At 42.8% G+C, this 25,489-nt stretch overlaps 2 protein-coding genes across 3 annotated transcripts; one reads left to right on the forward strand and one right to left on the reverse strand.

The window, feature by feature from the left end:
• Nucleotides 1–55: 55 nt before the first annotated feature.
• pi4kab (phosphatidylinositol 4-kinase, catalytic, alpha b) lies at nucleotides 56–25,044 on the forward strand. The gene is made up of 53 exons (XM_084025383.1): nucleotides 56–207; nucleotides 896–1,012; nucleotides 1,499–1,592; nucleotides 1,810–1,898; nucleotides 1,984–2,056; nucleotides 2,174–2,436; nucleotides 3,230–3,296; nucleotides 3,451–3,596; nucleotides 3,706–3,771; nucleotides 3,875–3,971; nucleotides 4,744–4,935; nucleotides 5,028–5,128; nucleotides 5,296–5,425; nucleotides 5,981–6,110; nucleotides 6,202–6,297; nucleotides 6,419–6,602; nucleotides 6,792–6,895; nucleotides 7,216–7,384; nucleotides 7,460–7,510; nucleotides 11,137–11,245; nucleotides 11,893–12,029; nucleotides 12,117–12,250; nucleotides 12,609–12,691; nucleotides 12,788–12,858; nucleotides 12,985–13,109; nucleotides 13,216–13,297; nucleotides 13,488–13,571; nucleotides 13,834–13,923; nucleotides 14,473–14,592; nucleotides 15,443–15,535; nucleotides 15,639–15,795; nucleotides 15,919–16,046; nucleotides 16,162–16,320; nucleotides 16,411–16,562; nucleotides 16,665–16,772; nucleotides 16,864–16,991; nucleotides 17,082–17,240; nucleotides 17,327–17,406; nucleotides 17,499–17,698; nucleotides 18,363–18,453; nucleotides 19,378–19,545; nucleotides 20,272–20,446; nucleotides 20,545–20,674; nucleotides 21,897–22,040; nucleotides 22,128–22,198; nucleotides 22,282–22,388; nucleotides 22,497–22,601; nucleotides 22,688–22,813; nucleotides 22,932–23,052; nucleotides 23,295–23,454; nucleotides 23,540–23,629; nucleotides 23,703–23,786; nucleotides 23,897–25,044. The coding sequence occupies exons 1-53, from the start codon at nucleotides 109–111 to the stop codon at nucleotides 23,946–23,948; spliced, it is 6,291 nt and encodes a 2,096-aa protein (XP_083881509.1). The 5' UTR covers nucleotides 56–108; the 3' UTR covers nucleotides 23,949–25,044.
• serpind1 (serpin peptidase inhibitor, clade D (heparin cofactor), member 1) lies at nucleotides 7,685–10,806 on the reverse strand. 2 transcript variants are annotated; one of them, XM_084024777.1, is made up of 7 exons: nucleotides 10,739–10,806; nucleotides 10,306–10,570; nucleotides 9,402–10,045; nucleotides 9,120–9,268; nucleotides 8,882–9,006; nucleotides 8,379–8,523; nucleotides 7,685–8,286 (listed from the first exon to the last, which is right to left on the reverse strand). In XM_084024777.1, exons 2-7 carry the CDS (start codon nucleotides 10,560–10,562, stop codon nucleotides 8,095–8,097), a joined length of 1,512 nt encoding a protein of 503 aa, XP_083880903.1. In that variant the 5' UTR covers nucleotides 10,563–10,570; nucleotides 10,739–10,806; the 3' UTR covers nucleotides 7,685–8,094. The 2 variants fall into 2 exon arrangements, with proteins under 2 accessions (XP_083880903.1, XP_083880902.1); XM_084024776.1 differs by lacking the exon at nucleotides 10,739–10,806 and having other exon boundaries at nucleotides 10,306–10,607.
• Nucleotides 25,045–25,489: the final 445 nt, after the last annotated feature.

Below are 25,489 nucleotides of genomic sequence, written 5' to 3' on the forward strand. Positions count from 1 at the left end.
GATTGTCCCTCCTGACTTGCCGTACTGCGTCTCTGACAGAGCCAGCTGTAGCTGCTCGCCCGTTTCCTCTCCTGGTTGAATTTCGCTCGTTTGATGTAGGGGCTAAACATGTCTGTAATGGGAGGCGGTACGAGAGGGTTTTACTTCAACACAGTACTGTCGCTGGCCCGCTCTTTGGCTGCCCACCGGCCCGCACCGGTCGAAAAGGTGAGGAGGAAACCGAGGGGGGCTGAGAGATACATTTGCGTTAATTAGCGTAACGTTAAACAACAGGGTGTAACATTAGCTCCGCTTCCGCACAGTCGGTGGCTTATTTTGATCACTGAAGTGACAGCCAAGCTAACATTTGACATGTGTGTTTGCGTGTAGTTAAATTCCATAGTAGCTGGGGTTTTTCCCCCCGGAAATACAAGAAGAGAGCGATGCAAAAGAAAGTGCAGGCGCTGCTTGTGTGGTGTTTATGCGGCTGCATCAGGCAAGCGGAGCGGTCAGGCTTCATCGGCACTGCAGTCAAACAGGTTGCTAGAAAAAAAAGTCTCACGGTGCGCTCTGTTCGGCGTCATAGACCAGAGACATGGATCCCAACCTGTTGCAGGGATGGTCAGGTCGAAATTAATATTATTTTCTTTTTTGCTAATACAGGAATATCAGTGAAAAAGACCTCTGTTGAGCAATGTCATATTCAACTTGATTCTGTCAAACAAAATATATGGAGGCAGTCCTCCATACAATGCCACGTAGTATTTCTGTTTTATTCTAGCATATAGGTGATGTAATACCATGTTGTTTTTTTGTGTAACCAGTGGTATACAACATATGTAACCCAACCAATAGTACAGGTACTTGGTGTTCCTGGTCAAGATCATCAGTTCATAATCTCTTTGTGCTCTTTCAGGTCCAGAAGCTACAATGTATGTGTCCACTGGAAGTCCGTGGTGTGTTCACTCTGGATGTACGACGCAGGGATGCTGTCATTGCGTTGGCTGTGTTTCTGGTGGAATCTGGCCTGCAGGTGGGTGGTGGTCCGTCAAATGTAGAGGTTGAGCCAGTGGGTGGGTTTCATTATAACTTTCAACATTAGATTTCAGGCTGTCCTGGCAGTCAATGGAGAATATGTTTTTAAGATCCAACCACTGTCCAAGTTACATCATTTAGTAGAAGCGTGATACATTAAGAAATGATTTTGTTTTATTATATCAGTACTCTAAGTCTACTTTTGGTACCAGCCTCTCAGCAGGACTCCACATGTATCCCAACAGTACGCTTATTCCCATAATCTGATTAAAGTGGCAGTTAGACATGCAGTTGGCCGTGTAAAGCCTCTAACCTCGTCAAACTGATACAGGGCCTGGAAAGCTTCCCTTCCATCTGATTACGTAGAGATGTTAGCTTCACTTTTCAGTCTTAAACTGTTGTTTACCTGACAAGTGCTTGTCTGCTCTGTGCCAACAAGTGCAGTTGTTCGTGTCGTGTTTAATTATTTGCTTCACTCTTGCAGCACAAAGACACGCTTGTTTCCTACTTGCTGAGCCTATTGAGAGGGCTGCCACGGCTCCAATGGATCGAAGAGAGCTCAGGGAAGAAAGGAAAGGGTGAGAACAATCCTCTTTTACTGGGGCCTTTTGTGTTACATTGGCCTCTATTTACTTGCAGCAACAGTGCACTGTATGTGTAGTTGTTCTTACTCATTTTCAATACCGTGTCAAGATATATTGAGATGGTATTGAAAGTCATCCATAAAATGCCACTTCTTGATGCACACATATGTGATATATAACTGTGGGTATTCTGTCATTTTTTGCTGTCCAGAATTCCTCCCAGTTGCAGAGAATTTCAGCTACTGTCTAGTGACCCTTTTGTCAGATGTGGCTCAGAGGGACCCCGACTCCAGACAAGAGGTCAGCTTAAAAAGTCTTGAAAATATGTCATTCTAAGGTTAAGGCCGTGTTGTAGAAACATGCTAAGTTATAGCTTCCCCTTCAGATCTTGAACACCATCATGGAGGTCATGCAGTCCTTGCAGGATATGTGCCAAACACCTGATAATCATGACAAAGGTACAGTATACACACACACACACACACACACACACACACACACACACACAAAGGCAACAAGGTGAATACTGTAACATCAAAACAAAAAAGGCTCCATAGATGCTCTCTTGCCTCCAGTCTACTTGTGCAGGTATATTGTCCCCAGCCTGCTCGGCATGACTCGAGCATTCGGCCGCTACAGCTACACAGACGAAGCCCTGCTGTCCAAGCTGTTCCCCAAGGATTCACCACAGGCACAGTGCATCACAGAGGAAACGGAGGGAGTGCGGCGCAGGTCCTTCAATGACTTCCGTTCCATCATGCCATCCTCACTGCTCACGGTGTGCCAGAGTGACAGTCTGCGCAGATGCACCGGGGCCAACCTGGATCCCTCTGCACTGGTGTGTGGATGTAGCGATAGAGCTAATTGGATTCAATAATTGTTTTGTGTGTTTAATGGAGGTGACTGCAGTGTTATAATACTCTCACATGCTTCGTGATTTTATTATCCATCCAGGGACAGCTGTAGGTTGTCCGTCTGTCCATTCTCATGATATCTCAGGAATGCCTGGAGGGATTCTCTTCAAATTTGCACATTTGAACGTCCACTTGGACTCAAGGATAAACTGATTAGATTTTGGAGGTCAAAGGTCAAAGTTACTCCAACCTCATGACCGATCGCAAATGCGATATCTCAGGACCACCTTGAGTGTATATCTTCTAATTTTGGAACAAGTGGTGGGGAGGTAGAGCGGGTTGCCCTCTCATCAGAATATCGGCAGTTCGATCCATAGCCCCTCCTCCTCCAGTCTGCATGTTGAAGTGTCCTTGGGCAAGATATTGATTTTGATCCCAAATTGTCCGCAAAGGTGTGTGAATGAATGCTGATGTAGTGTACAGTGCTTAGAGTAGTCAGAAGACTAGACATACATACGGATGAGCTGATTTGAATTTGTAAGGTCACTTTGACCTCACAAATTACATTCCAGCCAGAATTCATATGATCATTTTGACAATTTCATCCAAATGTCTAATGGGATGAAATGATGAAGTGATGACATTTTAGTTGGGCATGGCTGCTTGGTGGAGGTGTGCAACTGCGAGGCAGTATTTCTAGTTTTTGAGTAATTTCTGGTGACTTTGTTATGTTTACTAAGCGGTTAAAGAAAAGTTCTGTAATGTGCGGTCTCACAGGTGTGTACAGATCCAGGAGGCCACTCACCCTGCTCTCCTACAGCCACTGGCCAACATTTCTTTGAAGGTAAAACACAAGAAACACAAGCGGCTTTGATTAGATTTATGTTTATGTAGGTGCTTGTGTATTGCTTATCTTCACTTGTATATATCCTAAATGCTGTAAAAATACAATTGTGTACAATGTGTTTCTTCATGTTCTTTGGTCTCTTTTATTTCAGGTGCCTACCTCCCAGACAGCAGCACAGTAGATCCTGACCACTATTTCTCTACAGTCAGCTCCAGTTTCTCCGTGTCTCCTCTCTTCATGGGAGCTGAAAACGAGGTGGAAGTGCCTGTCGATCTGCTCCGACAGCTCCTGGGCATGGTACAGAAGTTAAACAACATACTGCATCTGTTTCATCCGTCTCCCATTCTGTGCACGAAGGACGGACGTGGCTTCTTTACCAATGGTTGTGCCTATTGTTGATTTCCAGGTGAAGAAGTTTGTTTCTGACTCATTTTTGAAAGCTCTGGACACCACTATGATGGAGGTTACAGAGGTAATTATGTAACCGTTGTCTTTTTAAAAACAGTGTAAATTTAAAGTTGATACCATATCACTTAATTAATATTCTCTCATTGTGTCTTCTGCTTGTTGTCAAGGCTAACCCAGGAATCAACCTCTATTACAAAACCTTCAGTGATACTCTCTATGTGTGCGTGTTCAAAATGCTGCGAGACACACTATACTACATGAAAGGTAAAGCTTCTTAAATAGCTCATTTATTATGCAACACAGTCCTGCCATTATTGTTGTATCGTGGTCTATTAAATACAATATTTTACCTGGGTTCTCTGTCCCAAAACACAGCTCAAACCTCAGTGTCATTTTTGATAGTAACCTCAGCTCAGGAGATTCTCCAAGATCAGTTCAATTCAGTAGAAATCTAGAGCCTGTCGTACGTTTTTTTTATTTGCTCTTGTTTAAGTAAACTTTCCACAATATAGGCTATAGACCAAGAGTCTGAGAGAGACAGAGTAACTTCCCTGAGGAAATTAGACTGCATGATCCTCATTTAAAGGGATCGTTTACCCCAAAATCCAAGTGCAATCTAGTCCCATTATATTGGAGAGAAGGCAGATCGCTGTGGCTCGTAAACTCGAACCAAAACACCTAGACTAATAGACAGCTCTGCAGGTAAGAGCAAAAATATGTATTTGGATTTTGCGGTGAACTGCTCCTTTGATCCCTCTAAAGAGTGTACTTTCAAAGGGTTTGTGACCTGAATTGTTCACGTGTATCTGTATTCAAAGGCATTCATTTTATTTTTATTTATTGTACTTTTCCTCGTATGTCGATCCTTTGCTGAGTTTTGTAAACGCTTAGAACTTTTTAAAATAGTTTTTATCATTCATTTATCATGTCTCTTGTGAAGCACATTCTAAAAAAAAAAAAAAAAACCTTCTATATAAATTAAATGTATAATTATCATTACCTTGTCATAATGTAATTCTCTCTTCTCATCCCTCAGCCTTGCAGCCAGCATTTGTACGGCAAGTGCACGACTTTGTGCTAGAACAGTTCAGCAGCAGTCAATCAGAGCTGCAGCGGGTACTTCATGACACGGGCGGGTTGCCGGTCGAACAGAGCCCCCTCAAGCTTCGTTGCCAAGCCAACGCTGCCTGCGTGGACCTCATGGTGTGGGCTGTCAAAGATGAGCAAGGTAATCAGTTATAGCAGAGCGTTGTGTTCAAAATCACAAGCTGGATGTTCTGGATGCATCACTTTTCCTTCCTGGGTCTTTTTTTTTTTCAGGAGCTGAGAATTTGTGCACCAAACTATCGGAGAAGCTGCAGTCGAAAACCTCCAGTAAAGTCATCATTGCTCACATGCCCCTGCTCATCTGTTGCCTACAGGTAGAATACTGCTCAGTGACAGGAGTGAAATGTTACTCAAGGCACTAGATCATAGGATTCTGTCTAGAAAATCATGTGTCAGGTATCCTGGTGATTGCCAGGTTTGACATGTGTTGTATGAGTTTCTATTATTTACTGGGTATTCATTGTCATTTCCTGTGTTTTAGGGCCTGGGTCGTCTGTGTGAGAGGTTTCCAGTAGTTGCTCACTCTGCTACAACCTCTCTCAAAGATTTCCTGGTGGTTCCTTCCCCTGTTCTTATAAAACTCTATAAGTATCACAGCCAGTACACCACAGGTATATTTATTTATATATTTATAATTTACTACAGTATTTGAGGTATACATATAGCTACTGAAACTCACAGTAGTTAGTCGGAAACTGACTACACAAGGCTACACAACCAAGCAAAAATTTATATTTCACATTTTAAACAGAAATTCTACAATGCATCTGGCAAATAAATTACAAATGATCAGAGCCAAAAGTAAATGGGACAAAAGTGCTGCGGCTGACGATACAGTGACAAGTGTACATCAATAACTGTTGTCACATTTGGCTCTCATCCACTATTGATCAGAACAAAATGTTCATGGAAGAGCTGCTGCAAATACAGACAACTTCCCCAGTGTTCAGTGTACACAGTGTACTGCCTTTTCACAGATTAGCTGCTTATTTGTTAGATTCTAAAAGCTCTTTAGATTTGACGCTATAATCAGCCCATTTTCTGTTCTGTGCAGGATCATGCTTTGTACAATGATTTACATTGGAAAACATTCAAACCAGCTTGTTTTTGATGCTCCTTTTGTTGATGTTTCTGTCTTTGTGATGTTGCACTTGTTTTTTTTTAAGGCACCGGAGAAATTAGGATAAATGTGACCAATGAACACTCTCAGTCCACCTTCAACCTCCTGTCAAATAGGAAAGACCAGCCGTCCATGTACGAGCAGCTCAGAGACATTTCCATTGACAACATATGCAGGTCAGACACAAACAGCTGACACCGCTGTCATTCTGATACGTGATTTTTATGTGTTTCATTATTAATCATTGTGTGTATTCTTGTCTCTCAGATGTCTAAAAGCTGGTCTGACCATGGACAATGAGATCGTGGCGGCCTTTCTGGCCAGTCTGTCCAACCGGCTGTATATTTCACAGGAGAATGACAAGTAAGCAACAATTCTGTTGGGGGAAAAAAAGCTACATTATGCCTTTAATTCATTGCTATTGTAAAGCCCTTGATACTGTTGAACACCTACTTCAAAAAAATAACATTTGTCTCCCTGCCAGGGATGCCCATCTGATCCCAGACCACACCATTCGAGCACTGGGCCACATTGCAGTGGCTCTGAGAGACACTCCTAAAGTCATGGAGCACATCCTACAAATCCTTCAACAAAAGTTCTGCCAGCCTCCATCACAGCTGGACGTGCTCATCATCGACCAGCTTGGCTGCATGGTCATTACAGGAAATGTGAGTTCAAAGAGGCAACGATGAGGCATTTCAGAGCATCCATTTATGGTTGAGAATGGATATTAGTGCAGGATTATAATGTGATTTTTTCGTTTTGAGAAGAAAGTTCATGTTATAAGTAGTAAGAAAAGATTTAGTTGATCCAGAGTTGTGTCTGTGCATTCTTACTCCTGTGTGTCGGACTTGCAGCAATACATCTACCAGGAGGGGTGGAACCTGTTCCAGCAGATCAGTGTGAAGGCCAGCTCAGTGGTCTACTCGGCGACCAAAGACTACAGAGATCACGGCTACAGGTTGGCACCTGCTCTTACCCTGTTCACCGAATCACCAGCTACGCCAGGGGAGGGTTGTCTGTTGTTGTTACCGAGGTTCTCAAGCCTTGGCTTGTGTTGCCCTGATATCCTGGGTGCTTTATAATAAGATGCCGCTTTAACTTGATTGGCTTCATGGCTTGGTTCGCCACCTGAAGACATGAGATATTTTGGTCTCTAATCGTTGCTCTGATATATTTGTGAATAAAATTTGATGGATAAATAAATCTTGCTGTAAATGTATGTCTACATTGTACTGTGTTTAAGTGTTCCCTCCATCTCTGGCATCTTTCATCTATAAGGCACTGCTCTCTAGCAGTGATTAATGCTCTGGCCAACATCGCAGCCAACCTGCAGGGGGAGCAACTTGTGGATGAGCTGATGGTGAATCTTTTAGAGCTATTTGTCCAACTGGGCCTGGAAGGAAAAAGAGCCAGCGAGAGGGCCTCAGACAAGGGACCAGCCCTGAAAGTGCGTACTTAAATGCTTCAACAAAATGATACCATGAATGTTGGTAAATTAGTAATGGCTCTTTTTCTCCCGAAGGCATCAAGTAGTGCTGGAAACCTTGGAGTCCTCATTCCGGTGATTGCTGTGGTGAGTATGTGATGTCTGTACAGCTGCCCCATTGGACAGACAGAAATGTGTTTTAAAATACCCACACAGAACGCAGTTTAATGATCTACAGTACTTTGAGTCAGATGAATCCAGTAGGTTAGTTTGCAGTTAACTGGACAAATATTTACCGTGTGCACTACAAAGAAATACCTTTATTTGAATCATATATTTATATCTTTTTCTTGTATTCGGATTAATATTTCTTATCATATTCTTGCAATTATTACAGTCCAACATTAGGGTAATGGCAGTTACATAATGTCATTTTTTTGGAACCCATTTATCCAATTGTGTCATTGCACAAGATAAAACATTAACAGGCAGATAACAAACTTAATGAGTCACTCCGACAGACCCACAACGTAAATGTAAAATAAGAGACTACATACACATAAAGACTCATTTTTCGATATTACATGTGCATATTGTACTAATGGAATCGTACTAATTGATTATTTAATATATTACTAATTATAATCGGTAATGTATTAGTTGGCCGTTCTAACCAAAATGAAATTTGTAGGTGATAGCTGAGCTGTTTTAAAAGGGCTTTTTGGTCGCGTTTAGTTCTGTGAAGGGTTGACCACCCGGCCCATAAACACAAGGCAGTCTGTACGGTGCTCGTAGATCAGGAAGAGGAAGGGACGGTCCACAGTGAAGCGGATCTGAGAGGAGAGGGGCATGAAGCCCACCTGGGTCAGAGCAGCAGCCTCAGTCCCCTCCTCGTTCACAGTGATGGTTCCCTGGTGCTTTAGCTGGGGAAGGAGATCAGAAGGATTCCTTTAGTTTTTTTAATAGTTTAGTTTAATTTTGATGATTGCAACATGACCAATTTGGTCTTACTCACCCAGTTCAAGGAAACCTTTTCAGAGGTCATCCCAGAGAAATCTGCAGTCTCTTGGAACAAGTCAGTGAGGCCCATCTCCTTCAAATTTGCAATCAAGTCATAGTTCTGCTCCAGTTTAAACCGAGGTATCACCACCTCTCGAGTCCTGAAGGAAGGAAAAGGAGCAGTGGGTAGGATTTAGTGGCATCGAGTGGTGTTGGAGAACTGTGGTTGCTTTCTGATACACTTAATCTCAAAAACTTTGATAACGTATGAACGCAAAAGTCTCTCGCTTTAATAATTGTTTGTTAATACAAATGGCTCATTCCAAGCTAACAGAACACAATGATTCACAATTTTAGGACAGTATACACAAATGGAAACATAATTATGAATATTATATTCAATTTCTACCACTAATCCCTCTCAATCCTCCACATTGTTCCTTTTAACTCTAAACGTTTATTGCATATTCATTTTTAAAGTGTGCTTTCTTGACTATTTGTTTGGAGAACGCCGTGAACCTGTTTGTCATGTTTCTGAGCCACTTATTGACAACGGTGGGAGAGATCTCCTGCTCCAAGGTCCTCATGTCGGTGATCTTCCTGGGCAGGGCAATGAGCATGCTGATTTCTCCTGTGTAAGGCAGCTGAAAATAAGAACGTTGACATCATCGTCATGCAGCCCAGGTTGACATGTTTGTAGACGTGTATGCGTGTTTGTCTTCAAGTTGAAATTTCAAATGAGTGCGAGGACTCCCACCTGCAGGATGTCACACTCCAGTTCGTGGTCGGCTGCAGCCAGATAGTTCCCCTTGTTGGACATCATTGGCACGCGCACGTTTGTCTTTTCATTCACTCGGAAGTTCCGATAGTGGGTCATTTCTTTGGGGAATTTCTGCTCCCATGTACCTGTTTATACAAACAAATAAGTGTGTGTGTTTGTGTGTGTCTGTGTGTGTCTGTGTTTGTCTGTGTCTGTGTCATTGTGTGTGTGTGTGTGTGTGTGTGTGTGTGTGTGTGTGTGTGTGTGTGTGTGTGTTACCTTTGAAGTACAGGTAATTGAGCAGCATCAGCACCATATCTGGGTCCACACTCTTGAGTGGTTCCTTGATCAGCCCTTTGGTCAGCTTTAGGATTCGACGGTTAGCCTTGTTCAAGAAGGCCGGGTCCCTGAAGTCCACCGACTGTGGCTCTGCAAAATAATAAGCCTTTGTCTCGGCACGGAAAGGGTCTTTCACAACAACATCCTTCTTCACGTAGACATCGTTGACGGAGCGCAGCGTATAGCCGAAGTTCCTTCTAAAGAGCCGGTGCGTCAGCTTCCTGAAGAGCTTGTGCACCGTTGTGTTGTCATAGTGATGGCTCGCATTGACAAAGTCAGCGAATCCCAGAGCTTTGTAAATCTGATCCTGGGTTCCAGGTCCCGCCCCTAAAGACATCATGCCCATAGCGACGGAAATCCCAACAGGCGCCAGCAGGATGTTGTCACTCTGGTTGACGTCGTTACGCAGACTTCGATAGAGATTGAAGCCGAAGTGGGCATTGATGACGTTGAGGCGTCGGAGGCGAGACCGACCGTGGAACAGCCGTAGGAGTCTGGCGCGGCGGATCTTTGGGTCAGAGGGTTCGGCAAAGATGTCGATGTCTGGGGCTGGCGTGGCGATCTCGTCTATCTCGTCCCCTTCACTGAAACGCATCATAAATTCATCATCCAGAATCACTTATTATAGGTGTTTTGTTCCAAAAGTATTTATTTTTGGATGGAAACTATTCTATAAACTTTTATATGTATAAATATTCCCAGCAATGGATAGGAAAAACAAGTGAATTTATTTTAAAAAATTAAATAAAAAACTTAATTTACGTTGTTACTTCATTACTTTACACCTCAACTTCTTTTCTCAACAGTTTACTTTTGATATAGTCCACCAGACATCAGTACTCACATGTAGTCGTCGCTGCCCGCGGCCAGGATCTTATCAAAATCAATATAATCTTCATCCTCAAAGCCATCAAAAACGAGGTCGTTAGTAACGGTGTTTTCTTTGTGGAACTCCAAGGGGATGGCCTCTAAATCCACCTCTGGTTCAAAGCCTCTGGGTTCTGGTTCAGGGTCAGCGAAGTGAGAGCCGAGGTCTTTGACATCAGCCAGGGACGGACTAACCAGCAGCCAGGCCGCGGAGATGACAGTGATGACCCACATGCTGAAGGCTGAGGCGGAGGGAATGGACATTCAGTGTGGCCTAATTAATAATCTCATCCACTTTTAGAGGACTCAACGACATTTCATTTACATAAATCTGGAGGAACATAATCACGTCTTCATTGGCTAAAAACCCAAAAGATTTGACGTAAAATAGCGTGAAGAGCCTGTCTTACCTCGACTGTGTGCTGGCGGGAAGTGCTATGTTGCTTCTGTTCGTCGGACTAAGAGCAGAGAATTGAATACAAAACTGAACTTTGATGTGGGCTCCTCCTGAACAAATAGACCAGATCAAACAAACCAAAAAAGTGCTGTGACTGACTAAAATCTTTAACTCTTCACAATTCAGCTGATCTGTTAAGAAGATTTAATCCTAACTAGTAAATGTCTCGTAGATATTTTGTAGTTTATTAATATTATTTGTATCTTCATTGCATTCGTGTGTGCAGCATAATTAATTTACTTTAAAGTACCCAATTTTACAACTCCTTTTAGGATCACTGAATCAGAATTTTAATGCAACATGAATATCACCATTTTTCTGTGTAAAATGTATTTATTTTTTTGCTCACAGTTGACCAGGCGGCTTCCACCAATCAAAGAGGCCAAGCCGCGTCTCCAGAAGCTGTTCAGGGACTTCTGGTTGTACTCTGTTGTCATGGGTTTTGCTGAGGAAGGATCAGGTGAGCAACAGATTTCAGCGTGCTACATGTTTAGTAGAAGGTCCTGCACTTCTGCACTATATACATAAAATGAGCGGTATGCTCTGGTTTAAATCAAATCAGACCAGCAGCTCCCTGCATTATAATTTCTTATTATATATTTGTGTGCCGTATGGAGTGTATTAATTAATTTAAAAAAATGAAAAAGTAAAATAAGCATGTTATATTAACAAGAGACACATAAACACAAACATCCACATAGTAGAGTTGAGATGCAGCACAAACACAGATGTGCAGAAGTAGGACAATGAAGGAGAAAAAGCCAGGGTGAAAAGATGGGTTTTGAGCCTTGATTTAAAGCCAGCAAAAGAGGAGGCATCACTTATGTGTGGTGGCAGTTGGTTCAACAAGCGTGGAGCAGCTACTGCAAAGGCCCTGCTTCAGTCTGGAGCAGGGGATATGGAGAAGACCCTTATGACAGGATCTTAGAGACCTAGGGGCTGAGTGGGGGTGTAAGAGCTCTGAAATGTAAGCTGGGGCTTGAGTTTAAAACACCATCAACAAGACCTTGAAATGGATCCTGGGATGTACTGGCAGCCAGTGAAGGGAGGCAAGAACGGGGGTGATGTGCTGCGCTTTTTAGAACCACAACTTGTTTGTCCTTTCAGGGCTTTGGCCAGAGGAGTGGTATGAAGGTGTGTGTGAGATTGCCACCACATCTCCTCTTCTCACCTTTCCCAGCGGAGAACCTCTTCGCTCCGAACTGCAATACAACTCTGCCCTGAAAAATGACACCGTCACGCCGGTACAGTACAAGCTCAACTTTTTCTTGCAGCGAGAGGGTTAGAAAGAATAGGACTGATTTTTAAATTGTCCATTTTCCATCTACCAGGCTGAGTTGAGTGAGCTGCGAGCGACCATCAGCAATCTCCTTGACCCACCTCCTGAAGGATCCGCCCTCATTAACAAGCTTGACTTTGCCATGTCCACGTACCTGCTCTCAGTCTACAGACTGGAATACATGAGGTCAGCTCCTTTATACCGATGTATCCAGTGAACCCATTGTGAGGTCAATCAATCCAGACCAGATTACAGACAGGCCCGCATAAAAGACATTACATAAAATAAATTAGATACAAAAGAACAAATAATCATGGTTAAGAGTACTACAAAACCGAGATGATTTCATTTTCAGAGTCATTAAGCTGGCAAACACATTTTTACATTGGATTGGAATTGTTGTATAGGTCCCTCAATTAATATAGTTTTAATTTATTTTACCATCAAGGGTGCAGTAAGGTGTGTTGTACAATGTGCTCTGAAAAGAGACGTCTTCACCCCCAGAGAACGTTTGCTACACATATTTCCTTTTGCACTCTTTCAGGATGCTGCGATCCAATGATCCTGACAGATTCCAGGTCATGTTTCGATACTTTGAGGACAAAGCCATCCAGAAAGACAAATCTGGTGAGGCTTTCCACCCGTTCACATCCACTCATTCTTTTCTTTGTGCTGTGTAATTCATTTTCACAAATTCACTTATTTTTTTTTTTATCTTCGTAGGCATGATGCAGTGCATTATTTGTGTTGGCGATAAGGTGTTTGACGTCTTCCTCCAGATGATGGCAGAGAAGGTAGGGAGCACGGTTTCTCTTTAAGTTTTGGGTGATGGCAAAAAAGTGGTGGACATCTAGTTGACCCTTTGTTTAATTCTTCAGTATCACAGAATAACAATTGAAACATATTTCTCATATTTTTAGCCCAAGACCAAAGAGCACGAGGAGGAACTTGAGCGACATGCCCAATTCTTATTGATCAACTTTAACCACATCCACAAGAGGATCCGCAGAGTGGCAGACAAATACCTTTCTGGTTTGGCTGAGACGTGAGTGTTGATGATCTGAGAACCTTGTTTGCCTGCATGTTTTCCCCCCATCATGCTTTATACAGGATGAATCCTATTGTTCATATGTTTAACCTGCTCCGACCAGATTCCCTCATCTCCTCTGGAGCGGTCGTGTGTTGAAGACCATGTTGGACATCTTGCAGACACTCTCTCTGTCACTAAGTGCTGTAAGTATCACTGAACACAGGGCTAGTGTCGAATATTCTCTTCTGGGGCAGTTTTTAGTCAACATCTATAGTCCAAAAAAGATGTTGTGTAGTTGTGGAGTTAAAGCAGTTGAACTGTTTTAGCATGAAGGGTTTAGATAGGAGACACTATCAGCTTGAGTTGCAACACATTTCTTGTCTGTTTATTCAGGACATCCACAAGGATCAGCCCTACTACGACATTCCAGACACCCCCTACAGGATCACGGTTCCTGACACATACGAGGCCCGAGAGGTGAGTTTGGAATGTTGTTACAATCAGGACCACTAGAGGGCAGCACAGCATTGGTTTTAAAGACCATAGTGGCGGTAGTAGGTTTTGCTGTGATGTTCTGACATGACAAACTTACTTTGTACCAATAGAAATATTTAAGGAAGACTCCATTAATTCTATTACAAAGCATTTGTGAATTTTGTTGAAATTGGTGAAACCAGTAATTCATAAATAGCTTGTATTTAATGAATAATCGTGTCCTGGTTTCCTTATCTCCTTGTAGAGCATTGTAAAGGACTTTGCTGCTCGCTGTGGGGAGATCCTGAAGGAGGCGATGAAATGGGCCCCTTCAGTCACTAAGTCCCACCTACAGGTGAGCTCCTTTAGCTTTGTGTTTCCTCAGAGTGGAGGTTTCTTCTTTGGTTTCAGAAAGATCAACAGCACTGATGAGTTTAAGAGTGTCGACACGCAACTCAAGGGGTTATGTTAACCCAGTTAGACCCATTTTTGTCTTCTTTAGGGGGGGCAGGGGATCTTTAGGGGAAGTTAGCAGGTCCACAGTATATGACACATGGAAGTGGTCTACATCATCTGATCATCATCATCTAGCTACTGCTTCCTTTTAATTAAGAAAAAGTCTAAGACCAGTTAAATATAGTCTTTCTGAAAGTTAAGATATTAAAATCTGACCTTGGTTTGTTTCAATATAGTTCAACACTTCAGCTACAATACTTAGATACATATACATAGATATGGTAACCTTATATCCCAAATTACTTATTATAGTTTAGTTTTTTTAAGGGCATTGTTGTATATTTTGACTATAGGTATTTGTCATTGTTCCATAACTACTTCTCTCTTCTTCTTTTCTCTCTTTTTTCCCACATTCATCTATATCTTACCTGGATGCTGTCTTATGCAGGAGTACCTGAACAAGCATCAAAACTGGGTGTCAGGACTGTCCCAGCACACAGGCCTGGCCATGGCCACAGAGAGCATCTTGCACTTTGCAGGATACAACAGACAGAGTACAACACTAGGCGTGAGTCAGTCTCTCTCTCTCCCTCTCTCTCTTTCTCTCTCTATCTCACACACACACACACACACACCAACTCTTTCCCCAGATACAGGGTAAACAAAATCAAACATCTCAGCATAGGCAGTAACTGTTTTTACAGTCTTACCAAAGATTTTTGCAATGAGGACGACTCAGGGAGGCACGGAGTCGTCAAGAAGACGAAGAACTGCAAACTTTGAATCAAAAGTTGGCCTCCTACCTTTGGCCGTATCGGCTTGTTGGTTTGATGCTTATTAACTTTTGTCCATCTTGGCTTTTTAAGTTAACAAATGTACCATTTAGTTGCTTTATCAACGCCGTTGCAATTTTCTTAACACTGAGCCGTTTTTATTACATTCTATATCGCTATGAACTCTGGGAGTTTAGTTGTCTAGTACCTAGATATCGACAGCATTGTGTGTCCATGTGTGCGTGCTTACTTGTCCGTGTAACATTATTTTGCTTGCTCTTCGTTGTCTTTCTGTTCTTTGGCTTGAATTTTGCTATATCCGTCTTTTCATTTGCTTCATTTGTTGTATTTTGTCTTTATTAAACTGCACCGAAACTACCTACCTGGTTGCTTGGCTGGTTTGCGGATTTGCTGGTTACCTGGTTACTTACCTGCAATGGATGGGTGGTTTGGTTGGCTGGTTGCCCATTTGGCTAACTGGTTATGCTGGTGCTGTCCTCCACCTTGTGGCCAACCATAGGCTGCTTTCCCTCAGGTTGGTCTGAACTCTAAATACAGAGAGACAGGGCTCAGGCCTCAGGTGTCTACTTTAAGAACTTGTGACCATGTGACCCTAAGCGGCCTCTGAACTGTGATTTTCATTAGACCACCCAGCTGACGGAGAGACCAGCGTGCGTGAAGAAGGACTACTCCAACTTCATGGCATCCCTCAACCTGCGCAACCGCTACACAGGAGAGGTGGGAGTCTTCATGTTGTACATATTAATATATAATAATATCATATGATGTTCCTGGAGTTTCTGCATACAGCTGGATTCAGACCCGTTGATGTGCTGTCCAGGTGGCTGGTATGATCCAGTTCTCAGAGGCGACTCACAGCCAGTCGGACCTCAACAAGCTGATGATCCATCAGATGACTGCAGCTCTGGACAGAAAAGACCCAGAGGCCTTCACCCAGGCCATGTTCAAGATGGCTGCTCTGCTGATCACTACCAAAAGTGAGCAGCTCCGCCTCATTTCATGTTGTGTTGAATGTCTTTCAGCAATATGGCCAGCTGTTTTTTTTGTTTTTGTTGTTATTATATTTCAGTTACGGTTAGTTTCCATATTTTGTCTTTCAGACTGCAATCCTCAGCTGCTGCACCATCTGTGTTGGTCCCCTCTGAAGATGTTTACAGAACATGGCATGGAGACGGCGATCGCCTGCTGGGAGTGGCTCCTAGCGGCACACAATGGAGTGGAGGTGCCGGTACGTGTATTTCTCACTTTTCATAAAATGATACAAAGCATTTGTTAAATGAATGTGCATCTTGGTTTGAGATAGATTAAATAGATTCATTCTTCTCCCCCCCCCATTTGCTTAGTTCATGCGTGAGATGGCGGGAGCTTGGCAGATGACCGTTGAGCTGAAGATGGGCTTGTTTTCGGAGGCTAAGGTAGAGGCTGGGCCTCTGGCTGTATCAGAGGAGAGTCAACCAGCACCCTGTGCACCTGACGTCATCCCTCACTTCCTCTGGATAGAGGTCAGTGACGGGCAGACATGCTACTGCTACGCATTTCATTTCTTCTTCTTACTGTTGACCTCTTTATTCCTTCTTTCTGTTATCCTGCAGTTTCTGGTGCAGAGGTTTGAGATAGCCAAGTACAGCAGTGCTGACCAGGTGGAGATTTTCACCACCGTTTTGCAGAGATCTCTGTCTCTGAGCGTCGGCGGACCCAAAAGCAGCCTGAACCGGCATGTTGCTGCCATTGGACCAAGATTCAGGTACCGTGTGTCTCATTATTAAAATCTTCAATCTCAAATTCATCTTTATTGCTGTGTGAAATAGTGATACAATGATTGTGTCTTCACTTTGCTTTATCTCAGGCTGCTGACTCTGGGTCTGACTCTTCTGCATGCTGATGTTGTGACAAATGCCACCATCAGAAATGTTCTTCGAGAGAAGATCTATTCCACAGCTTTTGACTACTTTAGGTAAGAAAAAAAATGTGTTTCAGGCAACAAAGGAAACTGTTTTGGTGGGATTCTGTCCAATAACTTCCTTGCCATCTCTCTCTTTTTGTAGTGTCACTCCCAAATTTCCCACTCAGACGGATAAGAGGCTGAGAGAAGACATCAGTATAATGATCAAGTTCTACGCCAGCCTGCAGTCTGACAAGAAGTATCTGGCAGCCAGCCAGCTGGTTCCCCCAGGTACAATAAACGAGAGAATCTTTCAGTAATAATAATCAAATAAGACTTCACACTTTCATCTTGTGTTGTATTTGATTTCCCTGTGTGTAGACCCCCAAGACATGTCTGTGAACAGCCTGTCCGTGGTGGCCGGGACAGACAGCAGGAACAGTCTAGATGCAGCTGTGGGCCAGAGGCAGCAGGTGGCTCAGGGATGGATCAACACCTACCCGCTGTCCTCCGGGATGTCCACCATATCCAAGAAATCTGGTAAAAATCTTGAATGAGCTGAGCCTTCAGTAATATTTTCCTCTGCCACAACGTATTCCTGATATATTGCATCTGTGCTGTTTCAGGACTATCTAAAAAAAGCAACAGAGGCACTCAGCTGCACAAGTACTACATGAAACGTCGGACTCTTTTACTGGCGTTGCTGGTATTAACATTTTCTCGACCACTATATCTATATTCCCAACTATATTTCTGAGTTCGGTACACGATGCCTCAATTTTCCCTGTATGTCTCTAGGCCAGCGAGATTGAGCGGCTGACTACATGGTACAACCCGTTATCCACTCAGGAGCTTGCTATCGCCACAGAACAGTCGGTGGAGACCAGCATTGCTAACTGGAGGTCCAAATACATCAGTCTGACGGAGAAACAATGGAAAGACAACATCAACCTGGCCTGGAGCATAGCACCGTACCTCGCCCTGCAGCTGCCTGCCAGGTACGTGGAGAAGCAGAACGTCAAATGGAACGTGTAAAAGATTTTGTGGAACATATTTCAACATTTAAAAACCTTATATAATAGGATCCTGAACAAGCCAGCAAGTAAAGTTTTTAAATTATTTGATTAATGACCTACAGAACAACAAAGAGGTAACAGAGACTTCATAGTTGCACATCATCTTGCATCGCCAATGTGTGAGCGATGATGTTGAATGGAAATAGGAAAGGCACAGTGAGTAGGATTTGTCGGTTCTGTTTTTTAAACGCAACATTCAAAGTTGCCTCCCCCCTCCACCTCAACGTGGGTTAGGTTGCTTACTGGTGGGTGAATGCAAACCCCAGATTCACTCTTGCTTTAGCTTGACCTTTGTCCTTTCACCTTGCTGTATTTGCATTTTTTACTGTTGCTTTGTCCAACATTTTCATAGCTTTTTCTTAGATGCTTTCAGTTTGGCACCTGGACGCTATGTTTTTATAGATATTGACGCCCATAGAGGTCCCCAACACAGCAAAATAAGCAAACAGAATCGAGGCAGGGACTATAATGGCTATAATATGAATAGCATATGGCTTAGGGTTATGACATAACAAGTGCAGTTTATCTGAATAGATAAAGTCCTTCAGTGGGCTTCACCTATTCATTTTGTTGTTGTTGTTTTCAGATTTAAAAACACAGAGGCGATCATCTCTGAGGTGACTCGTCTGGTGCGAATGGATCCTGCTGCTGTGTGTGACGTTCCAGAAGCAGTGAAGGTGAGTAGATGTGTCTGCCCTCCTTTTGGACAGTAAGACTACATAGTGGCCAAACTGCCCGCACATGTGTAATTAGGTAGGCTTTATGACAATTAACAGCATTAGCTTTCAGCATGTATCTTACATTCCACAGCCACATGGTATCAGGTCTATGTGATGTGATGGAAACAGTCTGTTGTGATTAAAGTCCTTTCTGGGCCTCTTTTTGCAAATTTATGCAACATTATATACCCATTTCAATCGCCCATGGCCATCCTGTCTATAGCTTCAATCATACACTTTCCTCTTAACAGGCAGTCATTATGCTGCCTTCAACAGATCATAATGTGGATTCATTGAGCTTTGTTGACTTACTTTAAGGCTTTAAACATTTCTCAAGTGACTTTTTACAGTAATCTGGAAGTTGCTTCCCCATCATTTCTGTTAAGTTGCAGCAAAAGTTAAAATGGAAGGAAAAAAAATGTTTGTCTGTTTTGCTAGTATGTGATCATAGTCACTTGAGAAATGTTGTTATTGAAGTAATCTCTTTCCCTCCAGCTTCCTCGAATCCACTTCATTTATTTCCAGCTGACTGAACTCTTAATGAGCTCCGTACCCGTCTGAGGGAGCGGCAGGGGAGGCAAAGCACGGCCTTTCCCGCAGGTCGCCATCATTTAGCTGATGATCCTCCTTGAAATCTCATACATCATCCCATTTACTTTAGTAACTAATAAACACAGTTTCCTCTGGAGGCTAGTTAGCACCCGATCAGGCGTGAGGTCGTAACCTTGCATCAGATTGCTGTCATATTTGATGCAGACGTATGGATTCAGTGATGCACGCTGCGCATAATAGCGTAGTTGGGTATTGATTGAAATGTTGGCTTGAACTTAAATCATTTTTGACACATTTCTCAATTCTCTTTCGCACTTTTGTTTTTTTCAGTTCCTGGTGACGTGGCACACAATTGATGCTGACTCTCCAGAGCTGAGTCATATCCTGTGCTGGGCCCCCGCAGACCCCCCAACCGGACTGTCCTACTTCTCCTCCATGTACCCTCCTCACCCCCTGACAGCCCAGTATGGGGTCAAAGTACTCCGCTCCTTTCCTCCTGTACGTTCATACAGCACACATAGACAATTGGCTGGTGTCATTCCAGTTGGATTCTTTTTTTTTTTTTTTTTTTTTTTCATTTTTCACTACTAAACATCATCAGATCTGATTTTACTACAAAAGTTGATAGTATTGCGTTCAGGGGTCCATAATTCACACTAATATGCCTAATGGCAGAGGTGGAAAGTTACTTACGTAAGTACAATTTTGAAGTACTTGTACTTTACTTGAGTATTTCCATTTTTTGTTGCTTTTGTTTGTTTTATACTTCTACTCCACTTCTAGTTTTTACTCCACTACCTTTTTGATCATCTTAGTTACTAGTTACTACTTTATATATTTCAGATAAATAATACAAATTATAATCAATTAATCATTATATATAATTATGGATTAAGTTGCCTATACAAATTGATAAAACACATTTTAAAAATTGCTCCACCTTTACCAGCTGCAACAAGTGATGTACACAATTTTTACATTGATCATTAAAATCCAATAATATAATATCTTATTATTTTGTATTGGGCCAAATTACATGATAAGTACTTTTACTTTTGGGACCTAAAGTACAATTTGCAATGTGCTGATACTTTTGAGTAAAATTAGGAAAACATGACTTTTACAGGTATTGTTTCTTTTGCTAAAGTAAAAGGTGAGAGTACTTCTTCCACCACTGCCTAGTGGCTTAATCAAACATTTTTTTCCTTTCTCCACCATTTCTAGGATGCCATTTTGTTTTACATTCCTCAAATAGTCCAAGCGCTTCGTTACGACAAGATGGGTTACGTGAGAGAGTACATCCTGTGGGCCGCTCAGAAGTCTCAGCTGCTGGCTCACCAGTTCATCTGGAACATGAAGACCAACATATACCTGGACGAGGAAGGAAACCAGAAAGACCGTGAGAATTTTACTCGATACATGCACATCAGCATCACAACCCGTGAACATACAAATGTCCTAAAAACCCCAACCACTACTACTTCTCTCTCCCTGCAGCTGACATCGGTGAGCTGCTGGAGCAGATGGTGGAGGAGATCACCAGCTCTCTGTCTGGCCCGGCAAAAAGCTTCTACCAGAGAGAGTTTGACTTTTTCAACAAGATCACAAATGTGTCGGCCATTATCAAGTACGAACATCCTTTACTTTATTTTTTCCATACTTTGTGTTCAGCATGTTTTAGGCCATTAATGTCACATATTCTTGACAGTACTACTTACTTTTCCCAAAGTTACCATAACATTGGTTTAGAGAGACCTGACATTTGGTAGAGGTTCAATCACAGTGAACTTTACTACTTTATATTTTTCAAAAAATGTATTAAAAAAAAATCTATTCTAGCCGTGTAGGTGAAATGACACTGAGTGACAGTTCCTGCCTATATTGTAAATGACCCGAATCACATGTTGACACCTACTGGACCAATTTGGTGTCCTGCATACACTTAACTCACTTATCTGATACAGTAACTACATTCACATTGGGGTCTTTGTCAAAGGCCTCAAACTAGTACTACAGTAAAACGTTTCTGTTAAACGGAGCCCTCTCATATCAATATCTTTATTGACTATTAGTGCTTGAAAACTGAAAAATGGGACCGTCTCATATCAGAAACAAGCTCACACTAATTCTGCAGTATGTCGAGTTGCATTTTTTCATGCACTTTATATTGTAGGATTTGCATAAAGATAGTTTTACTGTTTCCCTCACTTTTGTGCTGTTATGACACTATGTTAGCATCGTTCTTAATTAAATAAATCACAAGTATTAACTTGTTTACAACTTGTTTTGGTTCGCAATAAATTGAGTTCCACATCTGAAATTCTTTAGGTTTTTATTATTTATATAATTAATAATTTTCGACATATGCCACTGCTCTAGGTGATCTCTAAGGTGTTTATGAAGTGATAACAAGTGCTCCCCTGAGCCGAGATGTTTTGTTCCTTTTCCCGCCTCGTACCACCTGTGGTCTCCTCTCTAAATCCCTTTGTTGTTCATTTGTTGAGGTAATGTTTGCCATACTGTCTCTCTGATTATGCAGCGATCCTGAAATGTTCTGACAGGCCCCGTTAGCGCTGCCTCTTACAGGGAGTGTTTTGTCAGCCCTCTAGAAGCAGACAAATCCCCCCCGGCCCTCATTACAGCACTAATTGCAAATATCTAGGGGGAAGAAACTTCTACTGTCCCCTTCCACTCCATTACTTTACCCCAGTGACTCCCCTCTGTGAATAACAGCAGAGCCCGGCTGTCACATGTGGTCTGAAGTCATTGAGCGAGATACCCATTCATGCTATTCTCAATAAGGTCTGTCATAGAGGTGTGCTCATGCTGTTTTTGTTTGTCTTCATTAGACCTTTTCCCAAAGGGGAGGAGAGGAAGAGAGGCTGCCTGGAAGCCATGTCACAGATCAAAGTCCAGCCCGGCTGTTATCTTCCCAGTAACCCCGAGGCCATAGTTCTGGATATAGACTACAAGTCTGGGACCCCCATGCAGAGGTGGGCCTCAAAACCATTGTCCAGAATGTTGATTATTATGGAACGGGTACCAAAATTCATTTCGCGTCACTTTGTGTCCCTATTTAGTGCTGCCAAAGCTCCCTACCTGGCCAAGTTCAAAGTTCGGAGGTGTGGAGTCATTGAGCTGGAAAAAGAAGGTACTTGAATAAACTTGAAGTAGAAACTGTATTACTCAGATTTGTGCCAAGAGAAACAGCGTGTCATGATTTCGCCCCCTCAGGTCTGAAGTGTCGCTCAGATTCTGTAGATGAGGCGAAGAGTGAAGAGGAGGCCAGGAGAATCTGCTGGCAGGCGGCCATCTTTAAAGTGGGAGACGACTGTCGACAGGTCTCAGTTTCATGTTCCTCTCCTTCCAATCATTGCACGGCTTCCGTTTCATGGTATATTCCTGTGATGTGACATTTACGCTCTATACCATTTCATTTTTGTTCACAGGACATGCTGGCTCTTCAGATCATCAGCCTCTTTAAAAACATCTTCCAGCTGGTGGGCCTGGATCTCTACGTGTTCCCTTACAGGGTGGTGGCCACGGCCCCTGGAGTAAGTTCAGATAAACCCTGTTCTTATGTTTCTGACTGGAGCTACTGACTGAATGCTAATCCTGTTTCTGATTCTTTCCACCACAGTGCGGAGTGATCGAGTGCATCCCAGACTGCAAGTCTCGCGACCAGCTGGGCCGACAGACGGACTTCGGCATGTACGACTATTTCAGGAACCAGTATGGAGATGAATCCACACTAGCGTTCCAGAAGGTAAATGCCACTTCTCACACCTGTGTACAGGCTTTCTCCTGCTCAGGTCAGTCATTTAACACATTTCTCAGTGCTCACGTATTGTATTTACGAACAGTTTAAACGCTTCCCTTTGCAGGCGCGGTACAACTTCATCCGCAGCATGGCAGCTTACAGCTTGCTGCTCTTCCTGCTGCAGATAAAAGACAGGCATAACGGCAACATCATGCTGGACAGCCAGGGCCACCTCATCCACATCGGTGCGTATTGTTCCGAGCCAAACCAATAAACGGTTCATTATGCTTATTATTCCAAATGCCTCTTGATAAGTTTACACTGTAACTTAATCAATGTCAGGGATTGACAATCTGCAGTATTTACCAACGCTTTTGGTTGATTGTATCTGCATTGAGAGTGGTGCCGTACATTATCTTCATAACAACATTATACTGCAGTACAAACCAGAAAAGAACCCTAAGGTATGGTGTTTGTGTGTTTCCAGACTTCGGGTTCATTTTTGAAAGTTCTCCCGGCGGGAACCTCGGCTGGGAGCCCGACATCAAGCTCACCGATGAGATGGTGATGATCATGGGCGGGAAGATGGAGGCCACGCCGTTCAAGTGGTTCATGGAGATGTGCGTGAGGGGATACCTGGCCGTCAGGTGAGTGCGCAGAAGCACTAAAGCCGAAGTTCACTGTGCTGTAAAGATGGCCGACCTGTAACATTAAGTGTCTATGGTGATTCAGGCCCTACATGGATGGAGTGGTCTCCTTAGTTACACTCATGCTGGACACGGGCCTTCCCTGCTTCAGAGGACAGACCATCAAATTGCTCAAGTGAGTGAGCCGTGTGTGTGCACGTGTGTGTGAACGAGAATAAGTCGTCTAAAGTGTAATTTCTCTTTTCTAGGCAGCGATTCAACCCTGGTTTGAGTGAGAAAGACGCAGCTTCTTTCATCATCAAAGTCATCCAGAACTGCTTTCTCAGCAACAGGTCAATACAAAACCTTAACAGTTTCATATTCTTCTTCTATTCTTGGGAATATTGATTACCAGAAAGCATATAATACATTTGTCCAATTTCTCTTTTTCTTTGTCTTGCAGGAGTAAAACCTACGACATGATCCAGTATTACCAAAACCAGATCCCGTACTAAACGTGTGTGTGTGTGTGTGTGTGTGTGTGTGTGTGTGTGTGTGTGTGTGTGTGTGTGTGTGTGTGTGTGTGTGTGTTAGTGTGTGTGTGTGTGTGTGTGTGTGTGTGTGTGTGTGTGTGTGTGTGTGTGTGTGTGTGTGTGTGTGTGTGTGTGTGTGTGTGTGTGTGTGTGTGTGTGGGTGGCTCATTGTTCCTGCTCATTGTTGGAGGTTGTCCTTTGTGTTTAGCTTCTTGTTCCCTCTCAAACCATATTTTCTTAGTTGCGTAATCCCTTATTTATTATGTTATGCCGAATCAATGTTGTTTTTAATTGTTAGTTATATTATTGCATTCGCATCTTGACTTCTGTGCAAAAATACTCCTAGTAATGTGCACATTTAGTAAATACTTAATCGGAGTTTGTGCCAATTTTAAATCACTCGTAATGTTTGTGAACGTGGATTCTCAAAACTGTCGGTTTTTAAGTGGGGTTTGAAATGTAATTGGATACTTGAAGTAGCTGAGGTAGACCCGTTTCAGTTCTGACCAATGTGGCCTATTCTGTCATGTCGTACTCGACTGTACTACTGTGCTTCTCTTTTTGATGTACCAGTCAGAGTTCTTTGATCTGTAGCATGGTACTTGTCTCGTATTTAACCGTGACGGCTGACTGTATATACATGAGTGACACTGTCTGTATTTTGGGGTTGCCATAGTTACAGTCGCCCCGGCGGAAATGAAACGCACAAGTGCTGGGGTTGGGTTTTAGCGTCGCCAGGAGGGGGAGAGGGAGGGCATAGTGCATTTAAATCAAACGTTGCTATTTGTGGATGAACGCAGCTTGATTGTTGGGCAGTTGCATGAAGTTGGGTGTTAACAGCCAGGTAGCCTGCGTCCAATGTGGCTTCTGGTGAAAATTACTTTAGCAATCCAAACTGCTGTGCCCCATGTCCATACGGATAGCTTAAGCCTGTAATGTTACTGATTGTAAAGATTTTTGCCTCTATTTGTATATTTATATCCGTGGCCTATGTTCTGTCTCCTTTTCTATCTTCATGCCTTTTGAATGAGAACGCATAAGATATGAAACCACATAAAGATCTATTAACTTAAATAAACCTGCTGGTGGTGTTTCATTAATTATGAAAATAAATCCTTTGAGGAGGCTGTTACATTTGATGGCACTACAGATCAGTTTATGTGCTTTACGTGGCCAGTGGGCAGTTTTTTTAAGACATACTATGACTTTTTATGACGGTGTTATGGCATAAAAACGGTAAAATTACTCTGATTTTGTGAATGGCACACAAAACTTTTTATGCCTCCACGCCAGCGACCGTTGGCCTTCCGTCCATCCATCATGTGAATATGATGTGCCAGGAACACCCGCAGTGAATTACTCCAAATTTGGCACAGTTGTCCACCTGGACTCCAGGATGAACTGAATAGGATTAGGTGGTCAAAGGTGTGACCTCACGCCCTTCCCGTTATCGGGGAACGTCTTGAGCGAATTTCTTCAATTTCGGCAAAGACATCCTCTTACACAAGATTGCATTCATTATA

Source organism: Eutrigla gurnardus (genome assembly GCF_963514095.1).
Source record: "Eutrigla gurnardus genome assembly, chromosome: 13".
NCBI classification, from domain to species: domain Eukaryota; kingdom Metazoa; phylum Chordata; class Actinopteri; order Perciformes; family Triglidae; genus Eutrigla; species Eutrigla gurnardus.

What these genes read in the sequence shown, in the direction of transcription:
- serpind1 (XM_084024776.1), bottom strand. Translation starts at nt 10,592, where the DNA reads ATGTCCATTCCCTCCGCCTCAGCCTTCAGCATGTGGGTCATCACTGTC. An exon ending in CAATTACCTGTACTTCAAAG is followed by an intron (nt 9,269 to 9,401) that starts GTAACACACACA and finishes TTGTATAAACAG; the next exon opens with GTACATGGGAGCAGAAATTC. An exon ending in TGGAGTGTGACATCCTGCAG is followed by an intron (nt 9,007 to 9,119) that starts GTGGGAGTCCTC and finishes TCTTATTTTCAG; the next exon opens with CTGCCTTACACAGGAGAAAT.
- pi4kab (XM_084025383.1), top strand. Translation starts at nt 109, where the DNA reads ATGTCTGTAATGGGAGGCGGTACGAGAGGGTTTTACTTCAACACAGTA. An exon ending in ATTTCACAGGAGAATGACAA is followed by an intron (nt 6,298 to 6,418) that starts GTAAGCAACAAT and finishes TCTCCCTGCCAG; the next exon opens with GGATGCCCATCTGATCCCAG. An exon ending in GGGCCACCTCATCCACATCG is followed by an intron (nt 23,053 to 23,294) that starts GTGCGTATTGTT and finishes GTGTGTTTCCAG; the next exon opens with ACTTCGGGTTCATTTTTGAA.